Source organism: Chroicocephalus ridibundus, chromosome 9 (genome assembly GCF_963924245.1).
Source record: "Chroicocephalus ridibundus chromosome 9, bChrRid1.1, whole genome shotgun sequence".
Lineage (NCBI taxonomy): Eukaryota > Metazoa > Chordata > Aves > Charadriiformes > Laridae > Chroicocephalus > Chroicocephalus ridibundus.
In genome coordinates, this window is record NC_086292.1 from 30,981,907 (window position 1) to 31,003,354 (window position 21,448).

At 42.9% G+C, this 21,448-nt stretch overlaps 1 protein-coding gene across 15 annotated transcripts; it reads right to left on the minus strand.

The window, feature by feature from the left end:
* Positions 1–905: 905 nt before the first annotated feature.
* TPM1 (tropomyosin 1) lies at positions 906–21,007 on the minus strand. Of its 15 annotated transcripts, none has more exons than XR_010072688.1 (10): positions 20,674–20,984; positions 19,624–19,749; positions 13,297–13,430; positions 11,937–12,054; positions 11,418–11,488; positions 11,095–11,170; positions 9,904–9,966; positions 9,576–9,645; positions 8,036–8,280; positions 6,541–6,748 (listed from the first exon to the last, which is right to left on the minus strand). XR_010072688.1 is itself a non-coding variant. In XM_063347480.1 (10 exons), the coding sequence occupies exons 1-10, from the start codon at positions 20,785–20,787 to the stop codon at positions 6,745–6,747; spliced, it is 855 nt and encodes a 284-aa protein (XP_063203550.1). In that variant the 5' UTR covers positions 20,788–20,982; the 3' UTR covers positions 6,541–6,744. The 15 variants fall into 15 exon arrangements, 11 of the variants coding, with proteins under 11 accessions (XP_063203560.1, XP_063203551.1, XP_063203549.1 ...); XR_010072687.1 differs by lacking the exon at positions 11,095–11,170 and adding an exon at positions 10,525–10,600 and having other exon boundaries at positions 20,674–20,982; XM_063347480.1 differs by lacking the exon at positions 11,095–11,170 and adding an exon at positions 10,525–10,600 and having other exon boundaries at positions 8,202–8,280; positions 20,674–20,982.
* Between the last annotated feature and the right edge of the window lie 441 nt (positions 21,008–21,448).

Consider the following 21,448-nt stretch of genomic DNA (forward strand, 5'->3'; position numbering starts at 1 on the left):
GTTACTAAGTTCTCCCCCTTATAACACAATCAAAAAAAAGCCAGAGTCTCACACCAGCACACCTTCCCTCTCCGATTCCCATTTAACTTGAAATTATTGTATGTTACTTTACCCTTTCACTACTACATGAGCTGCTGAGAAAGTCACTTGTTTTCAGTTGCTTGCTAAGGGTCCACTAATGGAGATTCTTTGGTGATCTGGAAGGCTATCTAATACCTGTCTCCTACCGAGCTCCTTGCTGCTAGAAGGATGGACAGCAACAACTTTCAGCAATATACTACAGAAAAAAGAAAGAATATGAATTATTTTTTAAGTTCTGAAGTTGCTCATTGACAGACCTCATAATTCAAATAAAGATACCTACACGTATAGAAATTAGCAATCAGTAGTGAAACGTTGGGTGAAAGGATCTCTCATGAACTTGACACATCAATTTAGAAAGTTTATCACTGTATCCAAGTAAACTAACACATATTAACAGATAAGATACACAAATACATGTCAGCGTTTCCAAAAGCATGGCCTTTAGGGCTTATTTCCTACAGAACTGTATGGGAGTTCTGCAATGATCTGACTGAAAACAATTTTGGTTGACAATGAATAATTTTGAAAGCTCTATCATCCATTAGGGGATAGTTGCATTCTGCACCCATCTGGCAATACAATCCAGTGACAGGGACAGGTTCCTGCAATACGGCCCTCAAAGGGCCCCTCTTAGCAGCTGCAGATCCACACCAGTCCAAACCACTGCGTTTTTATACACTAGCCTAAGAGCACAGAAAAGACTGAAAGCCAATAAGTTAAGCGTATCCCAGTGAGAGACACTACACACATGTACATCTTACACAGCGATACACAGAAAGCTAACAAAAAAAAACCCAAATCACAGGAGAGCAAAATTTAAAAAATGTCCTAAAATGTGCATTTTATTCCATATCATTATACAATGTTTACATACAGGTATACTTTTAAAACTGCTCAAAGAAAGTGTGAAAAAGTGAGGCGAATATCGGTTTATAAATTCCTCCCCCTCCCCCAAATCCACACAAATAAAATACATTTTAAAACAATCTCTTCCAAATTTATGTTTTCTCCTGAATTTATTGAATCTTTCATTTCAACATGAAAAATACAATTGAATGAATACTCAAGGTGAAATGTTGACCTACACTTCTGTATTGAGTTGCAAGAACACAATTTAAAACCTTCAGAAGCCTTTACTTATCTCTGTTGCTCACATACCTTTGTTTTATTGAATTAGACAGAAAGACCAAATCCTCACAGATCAATAAAAATCTGATAAAAATAAATTACTGTGCTGGACCACTCCTGACTTGTCTGATATCAAACAAAAGGCTTCAGTAGAACCTTTTGTTCAAAATAGCACCATTTCCACCCGATCCCTCTTGAACACGGATCATTCTTCTTGCTAAAAATTGTGGTTGGCACTTGAGGTGGGACACTTTCTGCCATAGCCAGGATTCTTCAAAAGACTAAGCATACTGAATTGCTGAACTCTCTACAAAGTGTAAGTAACATTTTTGTTGGGAAATGGCACGTTTAAACCATAATGTAATATAGGTTAACCCGCATATGGCTTGCCCATTTTGGTGTTTCCCTGACCCCTGCCTGATAATTTAGCAGATGTTCTTGTGACTGTGGTGAAACTAAAATAAAGACATGTTTATGGGGTTTCACGGCAAGCAGGTGTAAAAATAATAAAACAAATAATGTGGTTGCTGCTAAGAAGGTTTTCACATGTTGTTTAACTCCAGTAAAGTTTGATCCAGCATCTGATGCATACTAAGGTTTTCTTCTTTAGCATGCGCCACTTTCTCTGTTGTGGAATTAGAAAATTAAAACATGAATAGCAGTTCTTTGGAGGCACTGATTCTCAGAACATGAAGGCATGCAAGCATCATCTCTATTGGAGGGTTTAGAAAGTTAAGAAATGTGCATGCTCATAAATACTGATGTCCCCAGACAACACAACTAGACAGAATTCCAAATTAATAAAACAAATGGCAAGTAATGCAAGTTTAGAACTGTTTACAGCTGCATTTGTTAAGAAAATGCACTGCCAACAGAGACACAATTATTACGTGTTCTGGAAGCTCTTTGCTTATAGGAATGTGGGATGATGAATGGCTTTTTTTTTTTTTAAAGTAGGGCAATAAAGAAAATAATTAAGTTCCTTGCAGAACCATACTTTAAGTTTCATGTAATTCAGAACTTGCAAAGATAAAAAAAAAAATCAAAATTAATATCTTCTTTAGTGAGGTGACCTCTAAGAAATTTATTTCTTCTAGAAAATAAATATAATTGAAGTTAGTAGCTTTATGTTGCATGCACACTTTTATAGGACAGTCATTTAACACACTTATTTGATACAATAAATGAGCACAATATTCTAGAGCTGCATCCTACCAGAATCCAGTAATAGTAACTTCATACTAATGCAAGCATACCTTTAAACTGACCGGATATTTTCAGATGGAGCTCCCATTCCTAGTTGTTTTGGTTTTTTAATTTTTTTATTTTTTTTTTTTTAAAGTCAAATACAAGCCCAATTCATAGTAATGCAAAATTATTGCATTAAAGTCTCCAGATAACAAAACAGCTATAAGCATCCTTTATGTTGGTTTTGAAATACAGAGATGTGAATCCTGGTGAACATTTTTCTCTTGTCCACGCTCTAGCAAAAACCTCAGGGCCAATTCATGATGTCAGGTAAACTGAGTGTCTCTCTACAAGGCAGGCTGTTACGTTTCGGATACTTTTTAGCTAAATGCTGTAGCTGTTTATTGAAGTGGAAAGGAGCTATTGCACAGCCAAAGAGCTTACTGCTCCTCCAAAGTAGGTGTGCATACAGATAATGAAAAGCCTCATCCAGAAGAAGCATTTTCATATTTTTCCAACAGACACTGGGAATTTCACCCATTAATTTACCACAGAATCAACAGCCTGAAGCAAATCAATTTCTAGGTTTCTTGCTTATTTCTACATTTACTGATTCATTCTGAAGGAAATTTGGAAGAAGCAGTTTTTAAACAAGTTAACATTATAGTCACACTAAAGTTTAATCCTCATTCAATGCCAGCTTTAGTTCATTAGTTAGGCGACTGTTTTGCTCAAGTTGCTGGTAGAGTTGGTCTGTACAGGCAGCAAGCAGGTTAGAAGGGAAAAAAGAGGCAGAATGAAGACAGATTAGACAGAGAAAACAGTTAAGCCAGAGTTAATAAAGAAACTGGTCACACCACAGACAGTTCAGTAACATACAGAGAAACATTTTACCTTTGTTTCTAGAACTCTAGTAATTAAGGAGCTACTCCAAGGAACAGCTATTGTAACCTATGAAGAACTGGCTAAAACTGCTGCTGCGGGGAACAGCTGTGAGACAGGTAATTGGGAACAGAAATGGAAGAACTGAAGCTGTATTCCTAGAAGAACCAAGTCCCGCTTTAATCTTTATGTACAATGTGTGGAAGATTTGTTTTATGAGTGCCATTTTTCTTTGTAAACTATTTAAGATGCAGTGGAACCTCAACTGTCAGTGGAGGGAAAGCAACTGTGTCACAGCCAGGGTAAGTAATGGCAAGAGAGATGCTGATAGCCAACTACCACTAGGTCTGACTCAGAATGTTCTCCTTTTCTGGGGAACCTGACAGCCGAAACAGTATTTTTGGTAGGGAAACATACTTCTGTCACTGGTATCAACACACTTTGACAAATTGTCCAGTTATACTTCCTAAGAAAACAAATCCAAACCTTTGGTGAAAATGAAATGGAAGCATGAAAACCTGTGCTGCTCAAATACAGCAAACGGAGAGGACGGTTCACATTCACAGTCAAAGAGGACAGCCACAGCTATGTTATGACAGTGTATTTAGCGAGACTTGTTCTGCAGAGTGAAAGAACATTCCATGATGGTTTTTGACTGTCTTGTTTCCTCAAATTGTTCATATTCTTCTCAATAGTCTAGATTCAAACTGCACTCCTGACCTCTTGATCCCAGCTTATTTCCCTACAGGAAATGACTGTTTCTGATTCTTTTCCACAAGCTTCCTAACAGCTTCCACAGAAATCCTCTTCCCCTGCAGGCTCTGGACACAGCAATGACAAAGCTGTGCAGTGAGCTGGTCTGTAGGACATACTTGTGTGGTGAGTGGCAGCTCCTCATAGCTTCCTCCCCAGCCCAAACTCCAACAGCCAGCTCAGTAAAACCAGGGCATGTTTCAGAGCTCTGACCCTGGACTGGTAACAACTGGGTCTTGTCTCCCTTATCAGGATAACGTCACATATACATGGAAAAAACATTGAAACCTCAGAGTAACTAAAATTTCACTTTGTTTGGCTAAGTGTATTTAGTTGTTATTCAAACATGACAACATAATTTGAACTAAGAACTTGATGCTTACCTTCATCACAGAAAACTCCTCTCTTTAATTAAGGCAGAGATTTACAGTATTTCTCAACATCCAGAATGAGACTAAAACCCCCGTGTAAAGCATGGCAAGAGATTACTGAGTGCACAGTCAGCCCTTGATTGCCCACAGGCAGTCTGCCGAGGTCGCAATTTACCGCAGAGGTAGAACCAAGGGCTGGCTCTGCAGCCAGCCACCTCAGGCCAAGCAGGGAGCTCAATCTGCATCGCATTGCCCATTTCCAGTACCCTGCCCAGCGATACCTCACCCTACAGTGCAGAGAGCTGATTATGTTTCGAAGAGGGAAGATTTAAATACTGATGTTCAAGATTACTCTGTTAAAAATTACCAGGTTCCTACTTGGATTTTGCTTTTTTACTTCTCCTAAGAAACAACAGTATTGCAAGGAGTTGAGGGGAAAAACAACACTGCTGACACAATAAACCAGAACACCCAAACGCCAAATAGATTAAGGGGTTCGAGTTGCTGTAGCATAAGTTACTCTGGCTCAGCTGAGAAGTGACGGTTGATCACGTTCCCCATAACCCTTGTGAAGTTAACCACCTTAGCATCAGTTATTTTTACAAATGCTCATCCCATTATATTTGGTTAACCTTCACACTACACATTTTACTTTTCAGTCGTACACGGAGTGTATAAACCCACTTACTGTATCTCAATTGATGAGTAGTAAGTTATTGAACTTTATTATCTGGACTCCCTGTGACTGCTGATACATATCCTGTACTTGGCCTCCTCCCCATAGCCTGTAACATTAGGACATGTGTCATGGGATAAAAACCTGGTATGAGATGAATTTACCTGAGGATGGCAGGGAGGAACACGATGCATCCATTTGCAAGCCTTATTGGGAACAGTGTGGGTTTTTTTTTTTTTGGGGGGGAAGGGGGGAGTATCTAGCCCAGACTGCACTGCTGAATAATCTTGAAGTTGAACAAGAAAGCCACATTTATATTATTCTATAAGCTAAAAACTAAAACACAGCTACACTATGATGAGTTTGTTTAACTGTGGTGACTTAGGAACTTTAGCAATATATACAGTGGCAGGCACAATCAGAAATCAGTCCAATTTAAACTGATTCACTTTAATGTGAACTGGAAGATAACTTCTTTCACTGTGAAAAAATGAAGTTAAAATAATGCAATTAACTCTAGTTGCAAATAACAGTACAGAAAAGCAAGGTGTCAGTATTTAATGCTTCATCCTTACTTAGGCACTGACAAATCAGCTGAAAGCCAACGTTCAGGCTTTCAAACCTGAAATCTGTATGTTCCACTTTGCAGCATAATCATTTCATTATTAGTGTAACGATGAGAGTTTTCCTACTCCAGTTCTGAAACATTTCTCATGAGTCTGCAATTCAAACTCTTAAGTCTGAGTTAAGCACAGGAGTGGAAAGCTACAGAAACCTCCCTGCTGAACTTCCAATCCTGTCATGCCACTCAAGACAAGTATATTGTTTAAAAAAAAAAAAAAGCTAGCAAGCAACAAAGCAACATCTTTGCTGAGTAATCGAGGTGTGAAAGAGGGGAAAAACTTTTTTCACAAGATATTTAAAAGATTATTTCTATTTTGGGGTGAAAAAAAATTTAAATTTTTTGATATTGCCCCTTTAAATCTGTCTCAAATATCTAAATTAATGAACGCATTTATATAAAGACAGGAAGTCTTCAGCATCAAGCTAGGAGAAAATTTCAGACTTTAAAGTGAAAAATCTGGTATTAACTGCTCTCTCAGCCATGCTCCCACGACCAAGTGACCCCAAGGAAGTAGTATCCTTGCAGATTTTAACCTAACAATAACAACTGAAAAAATTCCCATTACATCTATCTCATTTTATCTGCAACAGATTTTGAGAAAGACTAAGATCACAACTGGTCAGTTATGACCTCAAAATACCAAGAGCGATATTCTCATCCCATAGACTGCTATCACTGGCTTTGCATTGTCAACATTCAGGCAAAAGTGTTTGCAGAAAAAAATGGAAACACCAAAAAAAAAAAGTAAATCCCTAATGGCAAAAAAAGCAATTTTTATTAATAACTGAAAGAATTATTTAAATAAATAAAAGGCAAGGGAATAGCAAAAGGAATACAGCTGGGATGTTTATTTTACATTGAGAGATGTAGAGTTTCTGTACAGCACAGCACAAACAGCATGTTCTGAGACAGGTGCTAGAGGAAGAGAGTCAACTAAGCTAGAAGACAAGACAATGAACCCATGAAACATCCAAAGCTTGGAAAGATGTTTTATCCAACCCGATGAAGATGTCTTTGGAGAAGTGAAGCAAAGAAAATTATCTGCATGAAAAGAGAAAGTGAGACAAGGGAGGAAATAAAAGAGGTGCAGTAGACTTCCAAAAAAGCAGCAACAGCACAACAGAGCTCAGCACGCCAAGACAACTACTAGAGAAACACCACACCATGCTGGGACTGGAATGCCACAGTAATGTCATCATGTACCAGTTGAGTACATTTTAAAGTCTGTTTTCCATTTAGAAATATCTCAAACTGAAGAAATACTGTAATCTCTGTACACAGAGGAGAAAAAAAGAAATCCATTTGCTTGATAAACCACTGAGCAAAAGCATATTTTGAGGGTGTGTGGAGAATTAAAAAAAAAAAATAAATAAAAAAAATCAAAGCATACAAAGCAGACAACACTAGACCCCTACTAAAAAGTTGGGTGAGAGAGGGAGGGAAGTAATGAACAGATATAGGGATGAAAAAAACAAAGAAAAAACATTTAAAATATGGATGCATGCAAAATACATTTCACGCTATGAGCAAAGCCTATGCCTTGCTGAAAGCATGCTAGCTTCCTAAAAAGAATGCTGGGACTAAACATCGCACCTCACAAGCACTTGAGAGCCACAACCCTTCCGCTTTCCCACGTCAACCACACACGGTTCATGCACGTGAAAGGTATGAGCATGGGAAGGTGGATTTAGCATAGTTGACCTCTGTTCAGAGTTTTAGATTGACGGAAGAGTCAGTTTGTATCAAACACTGCACAGACTAGTCACATCTTACAATTGATCCCTCTCCTGCTTTCCTGCCCCCTAATACACATATTACCATATTTTTGTATATGCAAATTAACTTACTACTACCCTGCACAAAATACACAGAAGCAACCTACAATTCAATTGTCACTTTTATGGGTTTAAATTACAAAATATTTTAAATCGATTTCCACACTTGTAATTTAGTGATAACAGCTGAAGTCTTCCGAGCAGTTAAGGAAATTTAGATAAACACTTTCCACTGTCAGTAATAGAGACTATGTCTACATCTAAACTTCTTTGATACTTTTGTAGGAACTTTGCCAGAGAAAAAACTGACATCAGAAGAATACACTCTGAATGCAACAAGTACTGAGGCAATTTCCTTTGGTAAACTGAACACGGTGGGTTTGGTAGACACTGCTTGAACAGAGGTGAACTGAAAGAATAAATGCAGAGCTACAAACAAAGGGCAACCACAAGACAGAAGGGTTGCAGATACAGAATGAAAGAGTACACACGAGCTTATTAGGCAGCTTACAAAATCACCATGAGTATTTACCAGGCTAGGCACAACACTCACCCACACTCTGCCACGGTAAAGAAATTGTTCATGGTATTTTGTACACCTAGTCTCGCTAAAGGAATGCGTCTCCCACTATAGAGGGAGTATAATTTCACAAGGCCGGAACTGCGCAATAAATGAGGGCAGGGAAGCAGGTGCAGGCACAAGCTGGGAAGACATTTACATGGAAGTCATATCGTTGAGAGCGTGGTCCAGCTCCTCACTGATGGCTTTGTACTTCAGTTTCTGAGCATATAGCTCATCTAACAGTCCCCCAAGGGAAGGCAGAGGCGTGCAAAGAAATGGAGCGTGATCACGGGATGGAAGGTGAAGGTGGTGGCATGGGATACCATCCAGAAGCCGTAGGAAAGGGGAAGAGCGCACAGAAAGAGGTGTTCCGACAGACAAAACAAAAGAAATATTACAAAATTAGAGAAGAATAAAAAAAAAAAATAAATCAACAGTGAATAGTTTTATGTGACAAGTTCATTAACTGCACTGCCAGTGGGGCAACCTCTGATATAGAGAAAACAAAGGAGAGAAAGTGTATAAGGGAAGAAAAATCCATGATTCGCTGCCCTGGATTTTTGTTTTAACACACATTAGAAGGGCACACAGGAGATAGGGAGAAAAGATCCAAATATGGGGCTCGAGGAGGATGCTACCATTTATTTCCTACCACTTTTTTTTTTTGCTTTTTTTAAAAACCTCTCTGGTTTGTGTGATGTCATAAACTGTCTCCTATAGAGAATTTTGTTCCTTCTAAACATTTATCTTTCTTCTGTTTCCTTCCTGAGTCAGTGATCATAAATTTTCAGCAGCTACCTAGATATTTCATACCCTTTATGCAGAAGTCAGCCTACCACGCCAAGCAACCAAGCTTCTTAAAATCCTAGGCTTAGTGTAATGCACGTAAATTGTAAACTCCACATAATTGTTAATTACAAAGCACTACTGAACTATTATCTCCGGAGGAAGAAGGCACATTCTACTATTCTACTGCAGTTCTGAAAGATTTATCTAAACCTTAAAACAAACTCTCTGAAGTTCAACAAGCTATCCTTCTGATTACGCATACAATCCATTAGCTTTACTGAAAAACAGCAACTGGTCTATGTCACAAACCGCCTGCCCTGACTCAGACTTATCGCAGTCATAAATTAGGTTTAGCTTGCTACATTCCTAATTATTACAAACATAACACAGCTCTTCATCAGCTTTTTAGTAAGATAATAATAATACTTACCATCTAATAATTTACCCTATACATTTATATACCTCCAAGTAGAAGAATAAAAAGCGAAAAAATGAAAGGAGTCTTGAGAGCATGAGAGAAAAAGGAACAGGCAAGAGCAAAACATTGTTCACCTGACGCATTTAAGTTGTCAATACATTTCAATCGGAAAACATTTTGCCTATTTTACTCTTTAGGCAGACCCATTTATACAAGCAGGACAAGTTGGGTGAGTAGAATTGTGTACTAGAAAAAAACCCCAACACACCAGGAGAATAAAAGGTCTGTATTTCTATAGTAAGTGAGAAAAACAAAATCCCATACCTTCTAGGTCATCAATGCTCTTCTCCAGCTTGGTTACTGACCTCTCAGCAAACTCAGCACGGGTCTCAGCCTGAAGTCGAGACAAACACAGACTACTTTAGGAAACACGCACATAGTATTTATGAATAGAAGAGCAACAATTCAAATGAGGAAAAAGTACAATGGGAAGAGGCAAATAATAAGGCGATATTAATTTTTAGGAGAGACATTTAACAGTAAACTGTCTCCAGAATGACATGTTCATCCTTACAGCATCAAAGTAGCATTTATATTAAAAGAATCAAAGTTGCATTGGAAGATCTGTTGTAAAGAACAGCTCTAATTTTACCTCCTTCAGTTTGTCAGTCAGTACTTTGATCTCCTCTTCATATTTGTCTTCTTTCTGCGAGTACTGTAATTAGAAGGAGGATCACTGATATTAGACCAGGTATTCTAAATATACAAAAAAATACCACATTCGAGATCCTCTTCTAATAAATCAACCGTATACAGGAAATTAATATGGCTATAACTAAATTAATTCCACTTGCCAGACTGTGTTAATGCAGTTTACTACAAGAGACAAACCTCCCTTGAGTTATATACCAGTGCTATATGGTGGAAACTTTGAGTGGAAATTAGTACTACGGTTTTAAAGAGGAGTGGCATTTAGAGAAATGCTAACTTCTGTTAGCACAGAAGTGCCATTTTGAGGGACATTATAAATAATATTTAATCCTGTCAGACTACTTCATAGAACATGTGGTCAAATATTACTGACCTATTTGGAACTAGAAGGAATGCCAGGTTCCGATAAGAGCCAAATACGAATCGAGTAGTAAGTGCAAATGCTTCTACTGACAATGGCCTTGCTGAAATACCGCAAAGGGATCAACGTATAGAGAAAACCCCACAGGCCAATCCAGATGACAACATAAGGGACACATTCTCACATAAGTCTCTAGCCTACCTTCTCAGCCTGAGCCTCCAGCGACTTCAGGTTGTTGGTCACAGTTTTCAACTCCTCTTCAAGCTCAGCACATTTGCTGTTATTTCGGAAGGAAGGCAGGAAAGGGGCGGATGGAAGATTCAGTCAAGCAAAAGAAACAGGAGAAAATAGGGGGGAAAGATAGAGAAAAATGAAAAAAATTACAGAGCAAAAGAACGGCCTCAAAAGCAGCTGAATCCATCACAGATTGAAAGCAACTCTTTACGATGCCAAATTCCATTTCAAGTGTACATTAAGACAACGATGACACAGAAATTATCTACAGTCCTTGGCTTACACAAAAATATTGACATAGCCTTTACACATGAGACAGTTCAGCTTCTTTTTGGCTGCACAAGAGATCAGTTTTAAAGGTAAAAATGAACAAATAAACAAAAAAAAGAGACCAAAGAAAACCACCAAAGCAAGATGCAAAGAGAGTAAAGAGCGTAGTGAGGACTTAGTTGTTACTACTGAGTGAGCTAACCAGCTACGGAAGCTGAAAGACTTGGGTTGCAGTTAAACCTAAAAACTGTTTATTAGTATCAGTACCTTATCCTCTGCAGCCATTAATGCTTTCAAGGTCTGATCCATTATTCTTAACTGTTCTTCCAGCTGTCGGACTTGGCTGTTAGTGAACACATGAAATGCACAAAAGCCATTCACAAAATCAGTGTGCAGGTACAGCATGCAGTGACAAAACACACACGCGCACACACATATGAACACATTTACTTTGGCGCTATTTATTTCAACCATTAGAGTACATGAGCAAAACATAGCTTTGCGCTGAACACACAGTGTAGTGCCAATGTTTCATGCTGTTACAGTGGTCTTGTAGCACCTCACACATCGCGGGGCAGCTCAACACTTACCTTTCTGACAGTTCAGCACGTTCCTCAGCCCGCTCCAGGTCACTCTCAATGATCACAAGCTTGCGAGCCACCTACAAGAAAAGGCAAAGGACAATCAGGGACATTATGTTGTTGTAGCACATGCTGCCCGTTCTGTAACGTACAAAGCAGGGAGCTGGGCCTCTCTCCATTTTTTGGAGACGCGAGTTGTGATTATGTGACATCTTCGTTATTCATTTGAGTCTTTGTTATCTGACATTTTTCAAGACTTCTCTTTCATTGACCAAAAGGCAACTGAAAAATATTTTTCTCCCTAAGAGACCAGGGAATACTCTCAACTGTTCTAATGCAAAGATCTGAGCACAGATCTCTTGCCACCTTGTCCTCTGAGGTATCTGGGTGCCCATTTTTCCTTCCACAGCTGTGAAGAGTGGCGTATGTGATATTTCGAACTTAAAAGGCAAAGGGAAAAAAACAAAAAGAACTACAGGTGCAGCCTAAAGGGCTTTAGAAAGAGATGACCTGCACTCAATAACTGACCTCTTCATACTTGCGGTCAGCCTCTTCAGCAATGTGCTTAGCCTCTTTAAGCTGGATCTCTTGGATTTCCATCTTCTCTTCATCCTTCTGGGCTCTATTTTCAATGACCTTCATTCCTCTGAAAGACATGAAAAACAGGAACCTCAAGGTTCAGGGCTTGCCAGTTTATCTCCAGCTCTACTACTACTGGAGTGCAACTTTCAGAGAGGCGTATTAAGGTGAACAAAGTATGTCAGATACTCGATTCTTCATACCGCAGATCTAGTCCTGTGCATTCACACTTCAGAAGTTCAAAGGAAAGAAGCACATCTTAGGAAGAAACAAAATCTAATTTGTTTAGCTCTTACCACAGTTCAGCTACACTATTCTTTTTCATTTTAAATTGAAGGAAAATTGATCTTACAGAAAGCTAAATAAAGGGTCTTGCTTCTAAAGACGTAATAAGATGACTAAAGACATCTGTGCTTTTACACTCATCGTGAAACAGCAAGTTAGTACCCCTACAGGACTGACAGGCATTATGTTTACGGGCCAAACAGATTCCTGTGAGTTTTGCCCGGTCAGAGCCCTAGAGCACTGAAGCCCTCTGTGCTCTGCATAAGCAAAATTTAACTCCTTCATAACAGAAAACATTGCGTATTGCATGTTTGACCCAGATTCAACTATTTCACAATGAACTGAGTCTCAGGTGCTTTTCTTTTCAACAGGCCACATCATTAGTAAGGTAGAAATACACATGCAGAACATGTAGGATTCTTTCCCAATAAAAGTTACTATCACAGATATAAAATACAATTTGTAGAAGTAAAAGAGAAGATCTTCCAAAGCCACAAATCTTGAGTTCCTAACTTACATTAAATACTTCTGTAAATGCTAGCCTAAATCTGAAGGAATTGGCATGCTTGCTCTCCTTTGCTCACCTCCACACATCAATCTCCCCAACAGGAGAACCAAAGCCTCTTCCAGCACTTTGCTATTCTCCAGGCGAGATTTTCTACCCACATTGAAATCAAAAATCACCCAACAGCACAAGAGTACACATCACCCCCAAAGGTTGTCGTCCAAATAGAGAAGTCTGGGCTGGGCCAAGTAGTTTTCCCAGGATGTGGCGTGATACATCAAAAGCCCTACCCCACTTAAATCTTATCTTTGCAACTGAGACACAAAAAAGAATTCAAGCCTACACATTTTGGACATCCCTACAGACAAGCTGTAACCAAAGTCCATGAAGGCAAAGGAAGAGTGGATTACACATGTTCAGAGACATAGGAGTGGTTTAATTTATTTCCCTAACCCACACCCTGGCAATTACCATCTTTGTCATAAGGGTAACGATCCGTTCAAGAATGGCCCCACCCACCTTTCACTCTCATCTGCAGCCTTCTCAGCCTCCTCCAGCTTCTGCAGGGCAGTAGCCAAGCGCTCCTGAGCCCGATCCAACTCTTCCTCAACCAGCTGGATGCGTCTGTTCAGAGAAGCTACTTCGCTCTCAGCCTAAGCACAGTAAGAACAGAAATTAATTCATAATAAGGCACACCACCTCTTGTAAAAGACTATCCCACGTACCTGCTAGTGCCATCTAACAGCACTTCAGTAATTTCTGACTTCATCCACTAAAATGACCATGCAGAGATGCACATGCCCTCATTGAATTGTAAGGTTATTGCTTAATGGAGGAAAAAGTGATTAATGCTTCCTTTAAATGAAGCACATTAAGGACTGTACAATTTGTACTAGAAAGAACTGCACTGGAAGAATTATGCATCGTTCTCCAAATATTTTCTGTTATTGTATTTGCAGACATGAATCAATTATAGTCTCCCACCCCTTTTTTATCAAATCAACACAAATTAATTACCCAATTCTTCTATGATATCCCAAATCCTTTATTTACAACCTTTTGACACATTTTGATAAGAATTGTCCCAATGTTTCCTTGAGTTCCATAAGAAGGGTTCAGCATAAACATGCAAAAATACACCTAGATCAGCATTTGCAATGAGAAAGCTGACACAGAGAGAGCATGAGAACATTTAAGAAATGCCCGAATACCTACAAGTTTTGTTTACAGGCAAGCTATGCAAAAGCTGACAAAGAAGGCACCAGCAGAGGCTACATACTGGAAGGGCCCCGGTACAGGCAACAATCGCTTAAAAATATCTATTCCCCGCCCCTCCCCCCCATACTGCTATCCTCAAACTTCCCTCAGATTTGCGTCTCTTGCATTACCTGTTCACTTAATCTTCTGTATAACACTTGCAACTCATCTGCCTCTTATCATTACAAGCTTTTACTTCTGACTTTCTCAAACCTACACTTGCTTAAGTTGCAGGTTAAGTTCCACAACAGCTTTCTCATAGTAACCTCATTATTAAATTTAATTTCATTCAAAAGGATATTAAGCGGAAAATATATATAGAAAGGTCATTATCCTGAGAAGTTAATTACTTCCAAGAGCAACAGATACTCTTAATTAGTACTGAAAATGATCTTGCTATATATATGTGCATTTCCTATGGTGTCTAGTTGCAGGGGAGGGGGGGAACTAACCCTCTATCAAAAGTAGATACCAAAAGTATCAGTTTGGTCCTTTTTCTTTAATTAAAAATTTAAGGAACTGTTATTTGTTGCTTTTACTAAACAGAGGCATCTGGATACAGTTGGCCACAGCTAAAATTTTGACGTACGTAACATAAGTAAGAATAATTTGCACACCAGGCAAGTAAAACAACCTTTGACATAACAGTAACATTGCCCCACTAGAATGATTGGAAATAACACCTAAAGAGGGAAGCAAATATATATTTGAACATTAATAAGCACTGGCAGTGAACATGTAGAACCAGGAGTAGAAGAGACTTCATCCTTAGAGATCCACATTAACCCAAATAAAAAGATATGTAATCAAGCAACAGTACGCCAAAGCTGTATTTTCAAACTTCTGGCTTTAAACAGTGAGAAAGAAAACAACTTTTAATAAATGTTACTCTTGAGAAATCTGTAATGTTACAAGTTAATTATTATCATGTCAAGACTCCTCATCGTGATAAGAGCATACAATATGCTTAGAAAACACAGGGTGACTGAAGTTCAAATTTTTACTTCCTGCTGCAGTAACTCAATCAGGGTTTACCAACCAGCCTTATATGGCCCAAGTTATTCTTCTGCGGAGCAGGACTTCTCTCCTTATATGGTAAGGAAGGAAAAAACCCCAGTGACATTAAGGGGCACTCCCACAGCTAACAGACAAACATAACCTTCTGCCTTTTTGCCATAGCACTTATACACCACATATTTTTGCAATGAGCGATGACATGGCTAAGTTACCATTGGGTGTTAATTATTACTGTTGTAAGAGAGATTCTGTTTTCCAGAAGAAGGAAGAAAAATGCATTCTAAAACTGTGACTACCGACAGCCCCCTTGAGATACATGCACTCAAACCAAAGAGATTCTTTTTTAAGGCAATGGCTGCAGTCACAGCCTTGAAACTTTTAACAATCTGGTTTAACACCAAAAGCTGTAAGTTGTGATATGTTTTGGCCACAGCTTTAGCTTTTTGATTGTTTGCGCATCTGTACCTTGCACAGGAAGAAAAAAAAACAACCCAGAACAACCCCAGCTGGTCACATGCTATACGTGTAAGGCACTACACTAAGGGAAGGGTCAGATTCACACCTCAGCTAGCTTGCTGCAATGTTCTCAAAGCCTCTCTCCTCAAGTATGCAGAAATACAGCTGCGACAATAAAAGAAACCCCCACATAACTAGCATTATAGAAGAGGTACAGCTCTACATGTGCCTGTGAGTTCAGTTTTCTGTCTTTATTCACCCCAGCACTGATCCCTCCAAACAAAAACTTAAATACCATGTAATGTACTCTGCAGAATTCCACATCATCCGCGTAAACCAACTCCAAGGAAGAGACAAGCATTAACCTTTAGAATCCTAAGCCTTATAGCAATGTGCTCTAATGGGAAGACTTTACCAGCAAACTGTAATCACTCCTCCAGTGCTATTTCTTCTGACACAAAAAGTAATAGCAAAGCTTCCCATTTTAATGGGAACCCCTTAATATGTTGTTTAGAACAATACATGTTACTGAAAGTAGGAAAATCAGTGTCCTTTACTCCACAAAGCTTAGAAAATGAGTACAGATTTTTTTAAAGACAGAAACCCTTATGAAACAAATTAATGACTGTGACATGATCCCTCGCTGAAAAAAAATGGATATGTGAAGCTATCTACAAGAATGCAGTAGTTACACAAGCTTGAGGAGCCATATTTTCCCCCTTGGGAAGATCACCTGCAAGTAATCAGAAGGCTCTTCCTTTGAACTTGCTGCCCAGAACGTACAGAAAGCCCCATATTATACGGAAATCCAATAATCACCATTTTTTCTATTGTAATAAACTACATGAAAAAGAAATTTGTCCTTTTACTTCACTTTTACCCAACCACTGAAGACGCTAAAACCACCGCGAAGAACACTGTACGCTTTATAGCAGGAAACATTAAGTTACATCTGCTAGAATTCCCCAAGGTCAGTGGCAAGGCAAACAATAGACCTAACAGTTTTTTGCTGTAACTGCCACTCACAACTACCTCTCTCTCCTACGTCAGTCTGTGCTGCTCACACCTGATCCTGTCTCTGCCTAAAACCATGCCTACCCATTCCTTTCCCATCTTAGCTAGGGGTTTTGAGAAGCTAAACATACTATAGGTGTATAGCAACAGGGGCCATATGATCATATTGCTGTGGTGTTTTCAGTGTGCGTAAGTACTCGGATGTGGCCATCTCAGGTTCAGTCCCAAGTACATAACCTCTCAACAGTTATCAAGATGACTTCCCACAGTTGAACTCATTTGGATGGGATAAGCAGACAACTGGTATTTGGCGGGGGGGGGTCATAAAATCTTGCTCAGAACCTAAATACGAAGCACCCAGTCTCAAACATCTCGCCTAAGTTGAACCTAACTCCAGCTCAGCGTCTTGCTGTTGCACAGCAGACCGAGAGCAGTTTACTTACGCAAGGCAGCTCCGTCTGCCCCCCGCCCCGCCGAGGCTGCCGAGCCGGAGCGCGGCACCGCAGACCGCAGCGACCCACTCTTCACCTGCGGCCCGGGCCTGCCCGCCGGGAGCGGCGGCCTCCGCCCGCAGCGCGGGGAGGGGGCCGCCGCGGACGGCAGGTAACCATTTTGTCGGAGGCGGCGGCCAAGGGAGCAGCCGCCCCACGGGCGGCCGGGGAGCGCCGAGGGTCAGCCGCACTCCGGCACACAGGCCCGGCGACCCCGCCCGCTCCCACCGGGCCGCGGCCCTCGAACCGAACCGAACCGGGCCGGGCCGGGCCGGGCGAGCGGCCCTACCTCCTCCCGCAGAGCCCGCTCCTGGTCCACCTCCCGCTGCAGCCGGCCCGCCCGCTCCTCGGCGGCGTCCGCCTGCTCTTGCAGGCTCCGGATCTTCCTCCGCACGGCCTCCAGCGAGCTCATCGCCGCCATACCCGCGTCTCCACCGGCCTGCGCCGCCTCCCTCCGCCCGCACCAGCCCCGGAAGTCCCCCCCGCGCCGCGAGGCACCGCGCACCGGGGCGGGGCTGCCGGCACCGAGCTGGGAGCGGCGGGGCGCACCGCCGGGGCGGGCAGGCTGGCAGGCCGCGGGGAGAGGCCGGTCGCGGCCGGGAGAGGGCTCTGCGGCGGGGCCGGGCCGGGCAGCGGAGGCCGGGGGGCGGCGGCCGCGGCCAGGTGGGCGCGCGGGGCGGCAGCGCCCCCTGGCGGCGCAGCGCACACGGGCCGCCCCGGGGCCGGGACCCGCCTTTCCCCCCTAAACCGTCCCGTAACCAGCGTTATAAAGCGACACCGAGCGACCCGCTGCTGCCCCCTCCCCGGTGAAGTGGCTCTGGGGCTCAGCCCGGCTTTTGGGAGGTGAGCGATACCGGCGAGGTGAGGTTTCCTCGTCCCCCCGTGTTCACCCACCCCAGCAGCCGGCGCTCCATCTCCTGCCCCTGTCCTGTTCCTAAGGCTTGGGACTATCCACACTCGTAGGGCAAATACTGGGTCAACTGCAATGCCCCAAAGATACTCCACATTGCCAAAAATAGAGACGTCCTTAAAACATCAGATATATTCCATGCACACCATTAAATACTGCATTTACCTTGATAAAAACAAGCCAGGCACTTGCCTACCCCCCACCTGAGGGGTGACTGCAAATACAACTATCTTCCAAACAGTGTTTTCCAGCAAAGGAAAATGGCATTGGGATTGGCTGGGAAGATCATTCTTTTCAAAAAGGGAATCTAGTAGCATTTCTCCTGCCTTCATCCTAGGCGAGCTATTTCCAAATAGTCTGCATACTTTTCCTTATAAGGAATATCTCCCCTGGATCTATATGCGGTTCCTTTGAACAGCTCAAATAAACGTCCTGCTAGGAAGCTGCCTCTCATCCACACAGCCCTACGCAGAAGACAACAGACATCTGATCCACATTATACACAAAACCCCTCTCTCTTATTCATGTTTGTTAAGTTCTTGAGTTCTCTTTCAAAGCTATACAACTTAATTGCCATACTGAAGTTAAACCTTTTTCATCCTTTGTTCATTTTAGAAGCAAAATGAGATAAAAGCATTTTTTCTTTCTTGCAAAGTTGGTTTTTATAACATTTCCCCTTCTAAAGGTATCCTTCCTACCCCTGAAATACTTTGCTTGCTTCATCTGTGGTAACTCCTCTTTTTGTTATGGCTTGAGGTTGCTTTTTAAAGCTGAGTTATAGGAAAAGGCCAGTTACCACTTTGGAAATACTGTGGTTTCACCTAATCCTGTAATTCAGGCCCAAGATATACTCAGAGAGAACCGGATTGTAGAGCAGCAGCCACAGAGACCTGGACCTTAACTGAGAGACAGTAAACTCACATGGTTCCGTGCATGCAATACATTAAATGCATTTCAGGGGCAGACAGGTGGGTGGGATGAGGGCCTGGGAGAGGCACAAGCTCTTGCATTATTACCATATAAAGTGCTGAGCTATATATATCTCCCGGCTTGCTCCCAGGGTCCCTGTCCTCTGAACTGCAAACCTAGCAAGTATCATCTTCCAGACAATTTTCTCTCATGCCAAGACAGAACTTTTCTTTGACAAGTGAAACAGTTACAGTGATTTCCAGGAAAAAAAACCCAACACCTGGGAGAGGACCTTTTACCTCAGGGACCAGCGAGTGAGCTGAACTAGTATCTAGCAGCAGTTGTAATGCATGAGTGCCTAGGAACGGCTCTCTTGAAGACAGAACTAGCAGCCCTTGCTCTTCTGGATCTCCCTCTCCATGATCTACTTGCTATTAACTCTCTGATTCTGCCTCGCTATCAAGATAGTCTTGTTCCAGCCTGAGCAGTTTTCCCCATCACCCGAATGGACAATCCAATCCACTCTTTCTTTACTTTCACACCTAGAGCCGCAAGTACACATAAAAAGCACGTGTCAAGTGAGCAGAAACCAAATCAAATGCCTCTGACAGTGTGCAAACCTCATGCAAGGAGGCAGTGCTGTGTTTCCCACCTCCCTGCCCAGGAGCTGCCTGGACCCTGCCCTCAGCAAAGCTTTGGAGCGCTGCTTGGTAGAAGTCCTGGCTGTCCTGCGCAGAGGGAGCGTGTGGTTTCTGTACCAGGGTGGTGGTGAAAGGGATGGGGGTAACTTACATCTGTGGCCTTTTTGTCAGCCAGTTCCAACTTTTCCTGTGCATCTTTAAGGGACTCGGAGTATTTGTCCAGCTCATCCTCAGTGCCCTTCAGCTTCTTTTGTAGAGCCACCAGCTCGTCCTCCAGCTGTGATACGGGTGGAAAGTGGTGGAGAGGGGAGGGCGGGCAGGAAAAGGTGCAGCAGGCAACGTGATCGTGCAAAGGGAGAAGTGCGAGTGCAGAAGAGACAGAAAAGGACAGACGGACAGGGAGAGAGAGAAGGAGAGACAGTTAGATTCTCTTTGCTTGTGGCAAGGGCACGATACCTTGGCAGCATTCTCCTCTGCGGAGAGGAGGCTATCCTCAGACTTGTGTAGCTCTTCCAGCACTTGGTCCCTTGCATCCTCCGTCACATGCAATTGCTTTTCCAATTGCACAATGTCATCCTCTAACTAGGTGCACAAGAGGAAATACAATGCACAAATATGTTTCTCCTGGGCTTAGAAAAGTGGGAAATGTATTTTAAATCCCTCTCCCCTCCTCCCTCAGAATCTCCCAGAAATGTGCAACAATGTGCTCCCCTCCCCCGAAAGAATAAAGCCCCAGGTGTAAAGGAGGGGAGTTGGAGAAGGCCAGGAAAATGGGACACGCATCTGGAAAGGGAGGGGAGGCACAGCTGGAATAGGACAAGTCCGCTGGATGGTGCTGGACAGGACGAACACAGCTTTAAGTGTCCTTTGCCAAATCTCAGCACGTCTGTCCATTGCTAGCCAGGTGCTCGAGGCAGCCTCTCCCAGCCGTGCCCTGATGACAAAGGCACGGAGGCCATGCGGCCGTCCCAGGGCTCCGCTCCCCAGATTGGGGTGCTGGAGGCGGAGGGAACGACCTCCTGCTGGGCCCCCGGCAACCTCCAGCGTGAAGCTCACCCTTAGGAAAAGTTCAACCAGTTCTGCGGGGTGGTGGGAATACAACAAGGTACATTGGGAGGAAAAAAAAAGAAAAGAGAGAGAGAGGAGTCGTCTGGAAAGACTTGCGCCCCGGCGCTGGCGGCGCCGGGCCCTCGGTGCAGACCTGCTTGCTTCTCTCCTCCGCTGCCTTCTTGTCCGCCTCGGCTTGCTCGGCTCTGTCCAAGGCGTTCTCCTTATCCAGCTTCAGCATCTGCATCTTCTTCTTGATGGCATCCATGGCGGCGGTGGGCTAGGGCGCGTCCCTGCGCGAACTGCACCCGAAAGCAAAACTTGCAAAGCTGCGGGACAGCCCCCGAGGCCGAGACCCAGCCGCGGCCCCCGAGGGAGCGGCGCGGAGCGGCGCGGAGCTGCCGGGCGGCGGGGCCGACGGGTGCGGGACGGGGCGCCGGCGGAGTGCAAGCGGTGGGCAGGGAGCGCCTCACAGATATGTACTTTCCCAGGGGGCTGACTGCATTCCTCAAGACATCCAATACTTTTTTGGAAAGGGCTTTTTTTTTTTTTTTTCCTCCCTCCCTCCCTCCCCCGTTCGTCCCTACCCCTTTCCCTCTCTCACTCGGCTTTTTTCGGAGGCTCAGCGCTCCCATTCGCTGCCGCCTGCCATTTGACCGTAGATATGACTATATATGGGATGCCATGGGCGAGGTAAGGCGGGGGAGCAATTTGTTCCCATTTCCAAATAGGCTGGACGGGACGTTTCGCTGCTACTCCTGGGAGGAGACAAAAAAAGAAAAAAGCAGCAAACCGGAGCCCAGGGAGCGGAGGAGACAAAAAAAGAAAAAAGCAGCAAACCGAAGCCCAGGGAGCGGAGGAGACAGGGGCGCAGGCTGCTCGGGGCGGGCGAGGGTCGGGGTGACACCAGCCCTGTGCTGGAGCCGTCC